The 13,378-nt window shown below is 42.9% G+C and overlaps 1 protein-coding gene across 2 annotated transcripts; it reads left to right on the top strand.

The window, feature by feature from the left end:
* Positions 1-14: 14 nt before the first annotated feature.
* Positions 15-12,898, top strand: LOC110493652 (protein phosphatase 1 regulatory subunit 12C). Of its 2 annotated transcripts, none has more exons than XM_036949644.2 (20): positions 15-777; positions 1,298-1,472; positions 1,583-1,713; positions 2,000-2,118; positions 2,404-2,563; positions 2,785-2,929; positions 3,300-3,374; positions 3,694-3,773; positions 4,739-4,848; positions 4,955-5,019; positions 5,205-5,335; positions 7,547-7,634; positions 7,760-7,877; positions 9,266-9,375; positions 9,893-9,957; positions 10,051-10,090; positions 10,310-10,414; positions 10,895-10,945; positions 11,140-11,190; positions 11,643-12,898. In XM_036949644.2, the coding sequence occupies exons 1-20, from the start codon at positions 554-556 to the stop codon at positions 11,727-11,729; spliced, it is 2,130 nt and encodes a 709-aa protein (XP_036805539.2). In that variant the 5' UTR covers positions 15-553; the 3' UTR covers positions 11,730-12,898. The 2 variants fall into 2 exon arrangements, with proteins under 2 accessions (XP_036805539.2, XP_036805538.2); XM_036949643.2 differs by having other exon boundaries at positions 216-777; positions 5,202-5,335.
* Positions 12,899-13,378: the final 480 nt, after the last annotated feature.

Raw genomic sequence — 13,378 nt, forward strand, 5'->3', positions numbered from 1 at the left:
TTGGCTTTGATTGTGGACAACATGTAAACTATATTTTGTCTCCAATGTTTATTGATGTTTATTGAAAACATAAATACATTTGCCCAATGAGCACTTGTCTCTCAAATACATAGTTACATTGTTCGTTAATTAGCTAGTAAATTTTTGTCACATTAGCATAGACATTGCATCAGTCTAAACACCCCAACACAATACATGGTATCAATAACAAGATTAAACTAGCTGAAATGAGCCACCTACGATGCCCCAACATGGCAGCTTCTTGTCATTGTTGCTATCTGGCCATCCAGAATCACAACAACACACAGACTTCTGCCTCCATTGAAGCGTGAAGCGTTTTCGTTGCCATCTACGGGAGAGCCACTCCTTAAGCAGACCGGAACTGTGACACATTTTTTCAATGGTTAACGGCCTGAGTGGGACATCTTCATTTATGCACCATCTTTGGCTTCACACCCAGTGTTTTGAATAAGGAAGTGAAACTATACACATGGAGGGTGTGTCTTTTCTATCGAATATATATTTTATTGAATAAAGTCCTTGTCGGATAATAATGGGGGACACAGCAAAGGATAAACGGCAGGAACAATTGAAGCGCTGGTCCGGTTCAAGCACCGAAAGAGAACCGGCTGTGCCCAGGCGAAGGTGGCGGGGCGATGTCGAGGATGTAGGCGGCTCGGAGGCCGTGAACAACGCCGTTTCAAAGGACCATTCTCAGGATGTGGAGGGAAGCGGATCGACCACCGGGGAAGCCCATAGTATTCTACTCAAACGAAGGTACTGTATTGTCAGATTGATGCATTACTACACAGCCAGCTAGCTAGGTTCTCGCTAGCTAGCTAGTACTATACCGGATGCTATTCAGGAATGCTGTGCGTGGGCTAGGCACTTGCTAGCTAGCTTTACTGATACTTGAATGTTTATCTCGCTAACTAGCTATGTCTGTAATCACAACAATGGCACTTTCGTGTGTGCTTGTCTACTAGTAGATTTAGAACAGTTCTCTACAGTATTCGACGGGATACTATGTAGCTAACACACCTACATTGGCTGGCTAGTCATTTTGGAAAGCTAGCAGGCAGTTAACTAGTCAGCCAGCATACATATCTAGTTATCTACAGACCGCCACTGTTGTTGACAACCTCTGGTTTTAACATGGACTATTTGGAAGAGGGGAATATTATCTGCCTTCCATGTATGCAAATAATGAGGTTTGAGTAGCTGCCATGGAGTGCTGGTAAAATATAAACTTTTTAATATCCTGAGTATTGTCACTAAATGATGACCTCGACTGTAGGAGGCGAGTGCGGTTTGATACTGCTGCAGAGTTCCTGGCAGCTTGTGCCAGTGGTGACACAGATGAGGCCCAGGAGATGCTGAAAGATGCAAGAGAGACGGAAGGCAAAAATGGAGACTATCAGGGAGAGGTTGTGAATTGTGCCAATGCTGACGGAATCACAGCTCTTCACCAGGTAAGGACTTGTGGTAAATGAGTAGAATCTAGTGTCTGTGGATTGACTCTACAACCTATAATCATACTGGAGCTATGAATATCATCATCCTCTCTCCTCATTCACTGTAGGCTTGTATAGATGGGAGCATGGAGGTGATGGTCTTTCTCCTGGCTCAGGGTGCCAACATAAACCAGGTGGACAGTGAGGGCTGGACTCCGCTGCATGTGGCAGCCACCTGTGGGAATCTGGAGATTACTGAGTATGTACAGTATAGTATATCACTTCAACATCAGGCAATAGAAAAGGGGCTACATATGAAAGCTTTCTACATTCCTCTGTTATAATGTTGGGCAGTCGTTGCAATTGAGTTAACCCGATTTGGTAGCCTTAGCCTCCCTGTGCCAATGTTTCTCCATTCAACAATGCTGTATTGTTGTCTGGTATAGCAGGGCCTGTAATGCTGGCCAACTGCATTTAGTTTACTCTTGGTTATGTGGCCTGTTTCTCTCTTGTGGATGGTTTCAAACTCTCTTTCTATATCTCAGTTTCCTTTTGCAGCAGGGTGCATCTCTCACTGCTGTGAACTGCGATGGCGACGTCCCCCTAGATATAGCTGAAGACGAGGCCACTGAGTCGCTCCTGCACCAATACATGGTGAGACAAGGTGAGTACGGTGCTACCAACACAGGGAGGAAACAAAGGAGAGATTCAGGGTGATAAGTGTTGTGGTGTCTGATTTATAAAGACTTACTTAGGTACAGAGAAGGAAGCGAAGCCAGGGCACACTCTTAGCCAATTTTTGGCTTGTGACGCTGTCACGTTTTATATCGAGCTAAACAAGAATAAGGCTCCCCCTTTTTCAATGGAGTTGAGAGAGGAAAAAGCTTCGACTACCACTTTTTCAACATTCTTGTTCAGTTATTGATTATACATTTCATTCCTGTGTCAGGTGTGGATGTAGAGGCAGCTAAGCGGGTGGAGGAGGAGGAGATCATGAAAGATGCCAGAGCCTGGCTGACAGAGGGGCTTCCCTCAGAACTACGGCATCCCAAAACTGGGGCCACTCCCCTGCATGTGGCTGCAGCCAAGGGCTACCTGGAAGCCATCAAGTGAGTGTCCATGACCGTGTCCCAATTCTCTCAAAACCCCTATTTTTCTTGTGTCTCCCTCACAGCCTCCCTCACAGCCACTCTGACAAGCTCAATAACTCTTGAGTTTATGGAAAAGTAGGGCATTGTTAAAAAACGAAGAGACAAAATGAATTAACTCAATTGCATAGGCTTTCTGCTTTGCTCTCTGTGCTAAGCCACTCTGTGTTGTTGTGGTTCAGACTGCTATGCCAGTGTGGTCTGGACGTGTCAGAGATGGACTGTGATGGCTGGACACCTCTCCACGCAGCGTCACACTGGGGGCAGGGAGATGCCTGCAGGATACTGGCTGAACAGCTCTGTGACATGGAGGCCTGCAGCAATGGGGTGAGACCGACAGACCGACTAGAGCCATACACATGTATACCAGTGGAGGCTGGTGGGAGGAGCTATAGGAGGACGAGCTCATTGTAATGAATGGAATTAATGGAACGGAGACAAACGTGATTTCAATATGTTTGTTGTGTTTGATTACTGTTCCATTTATTCTATTCCAGCTAATTACAGTGAGCCCATACTCCTCAAGACACTCAATGTACTGGGAAATATTGTCGACTGCTTGTATACCAGGTCTCTGTAGTATTTGTTACTACTTTATGAAATGCTAGGCTAATATAGCTTCGCCATGTGTTAGGAAGTGTGATACCACATAATGTCTTTGTGCTCTATTTTCATTTTTGTAACGTCAACCCTGCAGGGTCAGACTCCGTTTGATGTCGCTGATGAGAGTGTTGTGTCGCTGCTGGAGGAGCTGTCACAGAAACAAGCCAACGTGAGACTTCCCTTTTTTGTCACTGTTCATGTGTGCAAAATATTTATCTAGATGGCCAATACAAAACTGCCTGATTTGAGAAATATTAATTGTAGATTTTACATCTTTTCAGAATAGTATAATTTGACTAGTTGCCGTATTTGCCATGTAATATTAGGCTGTTCTGCAAAAGGCAGTCTTCCTATGTTTCTCTTACTGATGAGTGATGCTGTCATGACACTTGCTACTATATTTGCCTTGCAATATTATTATTATTATGTGCGTTATCTAATGACAGTGGTCATATTTTTGTCACTGATGACCGGGTGTCCCTTCACAGTGGCGTAATGAGCAGTCCATAATGGACAGACAGAACCCTGCAGGCTCTACTGCTGCGAAAGCTGATAACAAACGACGGAGGTCAGTATATGCCTTGTTATTACTGCATCTGATAACAAACGACGGAGGTCAGTATATGCCTTATTATTACTGCATCTGATAACAAACGACGGAGGTCATTAAATGCCTTATTATTACTGCATCTGATAACAAACGACGGAGGTCAGTAAATGCCTTATTATTACTGCATCTGATAACAAACGACGGAGGTCAGTATATGCCTTATTATTACTGCATCTGATAACAAACGACGGAGGTCAGTATATGCCTTATTATTACTGCATCTGATAACAAACGACGGAGGTCAGTATATGCCTTATTATTACTGCATCTGATAACAAACGACGGAGGTCAGTAAATGCCTTATTATTGCATCTTATTTTCTCCTGTTTCTTTTCCTCTTCAACTCTGTTGGAGTAAATGTGGTGGGCTTGGCCTCATGCAGGAAGATGGTTTTGTCTTCCTTAGAAATGTAGATGAGATACAATTGGATAGTTCTTCACTTGACTGTTATTTTACAAAGATGGCTGACTATGAAAAAGCCGTCTTCCTTGTTTTTTTTAACCTTTTTAACTAAGCAGGTCAGTTAAGAACTAATTCTTATTTTCAATGATTGCCTAGGAACAGTGGGTTAACTGCCTGTTCAGGGGCAGAACGACAGATTTGTACCTTGTCAGCTCGGGGATTTGAACTTGCAACCTTCCGGTTACTAGTCCAACACTTTAACCACTAGGGCACCCTACCCCCAGGGCAGCCTAAATAATAGCAGGGAGGATTGTGTTGGACAGTGTCAGAACTGGATGCGTTCCTGCAATGAATTTCATGGCTACATTCCGATCATTATCTCCTCCCATGTATGCACCAATCCAAAGCTTTTCAATGCACGGAGGGGAGTGAACGAGAGCACACTTTGGGAGAAGGGTAAAGAATATTAATGCAGCCTATTTCTGTGAAACGCTGATAGTAATCATCTCCGTGTGTTTCAGGACCTCCGTGTGCAGGATGAGCAGTAAGGAAAAGATGAACGTGCAGGACCAGTCTAAAGAGAGGAGGTCTGAAGGCCTGGAGCTCAGCGAGGAGAAAGAGAGCAGCCCTGGTATAAAATATGGCTGATCTCTCTCTCTCACACACACACAGACATTTTGAATACCCATACATGATTACCCACTGACCAGAGTACACCTCCTGTCTGTCTTTCTTAGAAGGCTCCACTCTATCCAGTCCAGACACAGAGAGTGCCACCTCCACCGTCAGCCCCGCTGAAAAGGTAAGACATGCCTCAATGCATCTTAAGCTGTACTGTAGATGTTGTGTAGTCTACCTGGGCCTGTCGTGCTTTACACACAGAAAAATGTGAATCATCAGCCTAGCAACAGTGACTCGATTACTGTCAAGAGGAATGTTATTATTTCTCTGTATCAACGTGGTCCTGTTTTGCCTGTGGTCCAGCAGACTCCAGAGGAGAAGGATGTGGAGGAGCGAGACCAGGACAGAGCCAGTCGTACAGCCCGGGTCCAGCCCACCCCCCAGAGGAAAGACCCCCTGGCTGATAGTCCCAACAACACCAACCCAGACAGACGGAAGTAAGAGCCACATGACACACAGTAAACACACATTAAAGCTTAGTGGCCTGGCACAACTACCGGAAAGATACGTGAATAGTTGGCAGGAGGCAGGGTGTGGCACATAAGAAGGAAGTGATGATGAGAGCTAATGAATGAAAGACTCAACACACAGGCAGTTGTTTAAGTACTATCAATGTGTTTTAGTAGTGGAGTGTGTGTCTTCTGCTGTAAATTAAGGGGATGTGCTTTTATGGAGGTGTTCTTATGGAGCATTCTGAATATACATCTTCTAGTGGAGCTGTGTGGATGTGTTTGAGCATTCAGAATATACATCTTCTAGTGGAGCTGTGTGGATGTGTTGGAGCATTCTGAATATACATCTTCTAGTGGAGCTGTGTGGATGTGTTGGAGCATTCTGAATATACATCTTCTAGTGGAGCTGTGTGGATGTGTTGGAGCATTCTGAATATACATCTTCTAGTGGAGCTTAGTGGATGTGTTGGAGCATTCTGAATATACATCTTCTAGTGGAGCTGTGTGGATGTGTTGGAGCATTCTGAATATACATCTTCTAGTGGAGCTTAGTGGATGTGTTGGAACATTCTGAATATACATCTTCTAGTGGAGCTGTGTGGATGTGTTGGAGCATTCTGAATATACATCTTCTAGTGGAGCTGTGTGGATGTGTTGGAGCATTCTGAATATACATCTTCTAGTGGAGCTGTGTGGATGTGTTGGAGCATTCTGAATATACATCTTCTAGTGGAGCTTAGTGGATGTGTTGGAACATTCTGAATATACATCTTCTAGTGGAGCTGTGTGGATGTGTTGGAGCATTCTGAATATACATCTTCTAGTGGAGCTGTGTGGATGTGTTGGAGCATTCTGAATATACATCTTCTAGTGGAGCTGTGTGGATGTGTTGGAGCATTCTGAATATACATCTTCTAGTGGAGCTGTGTGGATGTGTTGGAGCATTCTGAATATACATCTTCTAGTGGAGCTGTGTGGATGTTGGAGCATTCTGAATATACATCTTCTAGTAGAGCTGTGTGGATGTGTTGGAGCATTCTGAATATACATCTTCTAGTGGAGCTGTGTGGATGTGTTGGAGCATTCTGAATATACATCTTCTAGTGGAGCTGTGTGGATGTGTTGGAGCATTCTGAATATACATCTTCTAGTGGAGCTTAGTGGATGTGTTGGAACATTCTGAATATACATCTTCTAGTAGAGCTGTGTGGATGTGTTGGAGCATTCTGAATATACATCTTCTAGTGGAGCTGTGTGGATGTGTTTGAGCATTCTGAATATACATCTTCTAGTGGAGCTGTGTGGATGTGTTGGAGCATTCTGAATATACATCTTCTAGTGGAGCTGTGTGGATGTGTTGGAGCATTCTGAATATACATCTTCTAGTGGAGCTGTGTGGATGTGTTGGAGCATTCTGAATATACATCTTCTAGTGGAGCTGTGTGGATGTGTTGGAGCATTCTGAATATACATCTTCTAGTAGAGCTGTGTGGATGTGTTGGAGCATTCTGAATATACATCTTCTAGTGGAGCTGTGTGGATGTTGGAGCATTCTGAATATACATCTTCTAGTAGAGCTGTGTGGATGTGTTGGAGCATTCTGAATATACATCTTCTAGTGGAGCTGTGTGGATGTGTTTGAGCATTCTGAATATACATATTCTAATGGAGCTGTGTGGATGTGTTGGAGCATTCTGAATATACATCTTCTAGTGGAGCTGTGTGGATGTGTTTGAGCATTCAGAATATACATATTCTAATGGAGCTGTGTGGATGTGTTGGAACATTCTGAATATACATCTTCTAGTGGAGCTGTGTGGATGTGTTGGAGCATTCTGAATATACATCTTCTAGTGGAGCTGTGTGGATGTGTTGGAGCATTCTGAATTTAAGGGTTCTAATGGAGCTGTGTGGATCTGTTCATCGAACCAGCGACATTTCGATTACTGACCCAACGCTCTTGTTAGTCTTGATCGCCAAGGTGATAATGGCTGGGGTCGTTTTTGCTGTTTTCCAAATAGCTTTTTAAACTTTATTTAATTGTATATAAATGCGAGAAAAAAATCCTCACTAAAACCCCCAATCCTGGTTACGGCTCTGAATCTAAGAGTTCTAATGGAGCTGAATGGATGTGCTCTTTTGGAGCATTGTGAATCTAAGGGTTCTAATGGAGCTGTGTGGATGTTTGCCCCTCAGGTTCCAGGCCCCTGTAAGAGACGAGGAGTCTGAGTCTCAGAGGAAGGCACGATCACGCCTCATGCGCCAGTCTCGCCGCTCCACACAGGTACTGGTCACAATAAACCATCTCTTTACGTCTCTTACAGAGGACTTAAAATGGATCTGGTCACCTTAACTGACCACCTTTCAGCATAAATAATAAACATGATTTTTGCTTGATTCCTGTGACAGGGTGTGACGCTCACTGACTTGAAGGAGGCAGAGAAGAGCGTAGCCAAACCGGCTGATCCACCACCTAGCAACATCCTGCATGTCAGCCCTATAGTCACCATAACACCTGCTGAGAGAGGTGAGTGGGACTGTGGTGGGAAAAAATGTGCTGTTTTCATGTATTAATAGTAATGCCATTCAGGAAGACAGGATTATGAATCCTAGTTTTAAAAGTTTAGTGTCAGGAAAACATCAAGATGGCAATATCAAATGCATCCTCTAGGCTCTAGCCTTAGTGTCTGTTAAGGGCTCAAAATTGCAACCAAAACTCGTATTTGCAACCGTTTGACTTGGCAGTGCAACACACATTTTTAATTGGACTCTAGGGTGCCAGTTGTTTTTTTTTTTCACGTTACTTTTTGGTTCACAATTTTCAGCTTTTTAAAAATGTATTATAAAGGTATGCAACAATGGGTATGCAGGTATTCATAAAGTTTGGTCCGAAGTCTTGGTTTAATCTTTGCAAAGCCAAATTGAGTCATGAGCTGTTTGAATGAACATTCCTAAAGGCTTTCCCAAAAACAAAAAAACTTGCCAATTAAATACCTGGCTGAATGATATCTTGATGATTTGTAACAATTGCAAGGCATTTGTTTATAAAACTGTGCCATCACATGTAGCCTACATTGTACAGAACAAAAAAAAACACTAGCCGAACACAATGGCCTCTTGCTAGGCGCACAATTGATTTGAAGGGCAACTACACCCTCCAATTTAGTTTTTTATTGTTCCCAGATCTCAAAAGTGTTCTCCCGATGTGGTTTAAGCATTGTTGTGGACAGGGAACATCAAATTTGAGGAGTTTTTCAACCCCCAAAATATGATTTTTGCGAGTGAAATCCTGAGGGAAAACTAAAACGTATATTTTTATCAGGCCCTACAATCGCTAGCGATAACACCCTTTTTAAGATTGCTCAAAGATTATTCTTTTTTTTATGGAGGGTAGGTCATTATAGGCCAGGGCTTTCCAACCCGGTTCCTGGAGATTTTCATTTCAACCCCAGTTGTAACTTTCCCGATTCAACTTATCAACCAGCTAATTATTAGAATCGGGTGCGCTAGATTAGTGTTGGCGCGAAAACCTACAGGACGGTATCTCACTAGGAACAGGGTTGGAGAGCCCTGCTATAGGCTACTTACGCAGCCTGCAAATGAAACATTTTAATAGATGCGCACATCATCAGTGTGCCACTGGCAAATTCATCTGAATGTCAAACCCTGCAAGGGCATGCTAATGTAAAAGATGACTAGTCATTATTAGCCTGGTTCTGTATGGAATGCAGGCACACTATGAGACACCGGTCAGGTCGTTATCAGCACGCAGCGGCAAAAAATGGGTGCGACCATATCATGTGCTGGTGCCGTCAACAGGAAGAATTGTGCCACCGGTGGAAAAAGTTAGTTTAGAGCCCTGCTGTTGAATGCCTTTTGATCTATCAATGTCGTTCTGTTCCAATTGTATTGTAGACACCGACCCAGTGAAGGAGGTCGGGTCCGAGGGAGAGACGCGGCTAGGAGTGCGGGACCGACGGAAGGGAAGGAGAGAGAGACGCTCCACCGGGGTGGTTCAACTAGGGGTAAGCAGAGGAACCCCTTCATACATATTCATAGTATTCGTGCTAGAGCTATTGTTGTCTTTGTTCTAATCGTTTGACCATTTCCTCTTTGTATAAACTGATTGAACTTTAATTTGACTATCAACCAATATCACTCTTTCTTGTCCACTTCCAACATGCCACAAGTACAACGTAAATGTTATGTCCTACAAAGACAAAGAGGAAATGCAACAGTATGTTGTAACCTTGTACTCAGAACAGGAACTCCATACCCCACCTGAAATGTTCTTCCCCCCCCCCCCTCCTTTTTTCAGTTGTGTAATTGCTACATTTCTGCATTTTGACTGCTTAATAGTGTAGACCTGAAATATAGGACTCCCCCTCCTCCCCCAAAATGTTGGAATCTGATGGTTTGTCACAAAAGTGGTCTTGTATTACAATGCCTGGTCAAATCTTAGTGGTCAATGTCAAACGTGCTATTGTCAACGTGGTCTTTGTTACAATGTTCATTGTACACTGTATCTATTTTTCTTACAAGAATGAACATTTGGATGCAATGGATGAAGCCCAACAGGATGAAAAGCATCGTCATAGTTCACCCAGGTAACTGTTTTTTCATTTCTATACTACAGTATACTGAATTACTAAACCTCTTTTGTATTGCATAAATCATGTACTCTATGTCTATCTTTGCAGTGAGCCTCAGTTGGGAGTTTCTTCACCAGAGTACAAAATGGTATTGTTGACAACTCCCAGTGATTTTTAAATACACACATTCTTCAGGCACTTGAAAGATTGAAGCTAAGGTTTTAATAAGTGAGAGAATAACATGCTCTGTTGGGAATGAATGGATGCAGCTGACTAGCTGGGAAATAGGAGTTTAAACCGCTTAAACGGAATGTATTTAGAACTGTAGAGGCTATGACCGGATCCCTGTATTTGTGTCGCCCCCTAGCTGTACATGTCGGTGCTGCAGGAGAACAGCCTGCTCAGAGACAAGCTGCAGGAGACCGCGCTGCTGCTCAGCCAGAGCAAAGTGGAGCTGGAGAGACTCCGACAGGTGAGGATATGATCCGGTCTAGATTTTGATGACCATGGTTCAAGATCCATGGCGTATAGCAAAGCCATGTGCCATGACTCTTTTCCTTGTCTTCTCTCGCTCATAACTACAGATAGGGAACTACAGATAAGTCTGGATATGATTATCAGGTATTCCATTTCAATATATTAGATCCACATAGCAGTGGAAAGGAGGGAGACGAAGAGTATTGGGACATTGTCAGTCTGTCAGGGAGGCAGATCCTAGAAGTGCTGTCGCTGGTCATGTGGCGGGACCTGACGGTGTTCTGTGTCCGCCTCTGGCAATGTGGAGAGAAGTTACGTTGTGTAAGACAAACAGTACACAGTATTGTTAGGAACACAAAGATGGATTCCAGATAGCACACAGAATGTGTTGGAATTTATCCTGCTCGGCTTCTGTGTTGAGCTGTGCATGTCAATCACTGGCCCTGTTGTAACTGTGTCCGTGTCTCCATTGCAGAGTCAAGAGAGCAACACCGAGAGGCCGGCCCTGCTGGAACTGGAGAGATTTGTGAGTCCCCTCTTAAACTGTCTGTGTTCATGTTTTAGGGTCCATTTCACTGTTAGCTTCCCAATTCAGGAAATTATTTATTTATTGGATCAATTGAGGTCAAATGGAATATAACCTAATGTCATTAGCTGTAAAGGCTGCATACCTATGTGGGAGTGAGTTAAAAAAAAATCTGTGTCTGTTTTTACTCGCAGGAGAAGAGAGCACTCCAGAGAAAAGCAGTGGAACTGGAGGATGAGCTGAAGGTATAAGGGAATTGTTCAGTCACCGGGGCTAGCCTATTCAACTTGTCTGTTCAGACTTGAATTAACCTGCATAATTGTTAGCATTGATGATGTGCTTTGGGATCCTACTGACTACCCAAAACAACCTCAAACAACCCAACATACTGACCCCCCCCCCCCCCCCCCCCCCCCCCAAAAAAAACAAAAATAAACTACTGAAAACATTAACCACATAAAAGTACTCAAACCAACTCCAAATTACACAAACATTAATGACAATCTACCCCAAACACTATGTAAAACAACCTAAAAACTGTGTTTTGAGAATATGGTTTTATTCTGTACTGTTCTACATTGCATTATCTGTAACATACAATAACCAATAGATTTCCATCAACTGATCACGATGATAAAAAAAAACATCTATTTGTCCCTGATGTTGTCTGTCCTCCCTGGTTATCGTGTATTTCCAGGTGCTGGTGGATCTCCGAGCAGACAACCAGAGGCTAAAGGATGAGAATGCCGCTCTCATCCGTGTCATCAGCAAACTTTCCAAATGAGCCTCATCTCCCAAACCTCTAGACGGAGAAAAGTGTTAAAAGGTTCCTGTCTCTTGCCCAACTCACAAGGCACATACCGGGAACAAAACCCAGCACCAAGAAAGACTGTGTTCTGCTCTGATAGAAGACCAACGATGCATTTGTTCAATGACATTTTTGGATTTATAACTGGAAAGAATAGTTTTTGCAGGGTTATCATGCGCCTTTGGTTTGTCTTCACTCATTACTCGATCTACTGTATAACAAGCTGAACTGCACCTCCTATGGATTCACAGGGTACTGTACGGTGTTCCTGTTCAAATTCTTTAAACGTTTTTTGGTTGTGTTTTTCTGACCTAAATATTTTGTGCTTTGCTTCTGAATTACCATGTTTAAGGATACATGTGTTTTTTAAGATATTTTAATAACCATGCAAAGTGAGCGCTTACGATAACGACATGATCTTACTTCAGAGTACATACCACTAGACACCTAAACAGGACTGGGGGGAGCGATGCAAACGGAAGGTGCTTCGGTTCTGAGGAGAGGCGGAGAAGGTTGTTATTAGGTTTTGACATGCATATTCCACAAAAATGTGCCAAAACACCCCCCATTTACGGCTTGTTTGGCATGTTGTTTGGGGGAAAGGTGAAGTGATTGGTTTGTCTCTCTCAGGACGAGTCTGGGTCAATACTGTACTTGAGCTGACTACTGTTAAAGTTGGACCAAACTGTATGTGCATGTTAAGTGTTTTTTGAATGTATATTTATGTGTATATTTATGTACAGGGGCCCTCTCCTCATCCAGTGATGTAGTAGTAATGGTCTCTTTGATTTAGGAAAGGACGGAGATGCTGGGTGCTCATACTGTGACGGAGACCTGTTAGTTAGTAGACAGGCAAGATGGGTCAAGTCTTTTGAATGTTTACTCTGTTTTTTAATGCATGCCAAATTGTATTTTGACAATGTGCCTTTCTATATATATTTGTAATTAATATTTACACAACGTCAAATAAAATACAGTATGGTAAATTAAGCTCGCCATCTCCCGCCACAGTCCCTGTGTGGCGAAGAGAATAAAACTCATGATCAACACCTTACCTAATGGAGACATTAGGGAAGCACTGCATGTGGAAGTCGATGCTCATTTTATTTATATTGTGCTTTTCATTAAAGGTCCAATGCAGCTGTTTTTATCTCAATATCAAATCATTTTGGGGTAACAATTTAAGTACCTTACTGTGGGGGAGTGTGGAGAGGGCAACTGAAAACTAAATGTTTAGAACTCTTTCTTGTTGGTCTATTAACTAATTGAACCACCTGGTGACGTCACCAGGCAGACCAAAACTCCATCCCACCAAAACAGGTTGCAATTTTAGGCGGTCTTTTCAAACAGCTCTTACACTAAAAGGGCATTATCATATTTGCAATTTCACTGTATTATTCCAACCTCAGTGTGGAGATATAACACAGGAAAATCACGTTTTTGACTGCACTGGGCTTTTCAAGAGGAATCTTAGTCGGTAAAAAGACAAAGTCAAGACCAGGATACATTAATAATTACATCACAATCAGTAATGACTCCACAGCTGAGTTCTGAATGTCCTCTTTTTCTGCAACACTTGCAAGTGTATCATTTTACAACAGACAAAATATCCACTAGGTCAAGGC

This window comes from Oncorhynchus mykiss, chromosome 17 (genome assembly GCF_057628025.1).
Source record: "Oncorhynchus mykiss isolate SJ-2025 chromosome 17, ASM5762802v1, whole genome shotgun sequence".
Lineage (NCBI taxonomy): Eukaryota > Metazoa > Chordata > Actinopteri > Salmoniformes > Salmonidae > Oncorhynchus > Oncorhynchus mykiss.

Bases quoted from the DNA above. Each gene is read 5' to 3' on its own strand.
- LOC110493652 (XM_036949643.2), top strand. From the start codon at position 554: ATGGGGGACACAGCAAAGGATAAACGGCAGGAACAATTGAAGCGCTGG. The intron at 778-1,297 runs GTACTGTATTGT...CCTCGACTGTAG, and splicing joins AGTATTCTACTCAAACGAAG to GAGGCGAGTGCGGTTTGATA. The intron at 2,564-2,784 runs GTGAGTGTCCAT...GTTGTGGTTCAG, and splicing joins GGCTACCTGGAAGCCATCAA to ACTGCTATGCCAGTGTGGTC.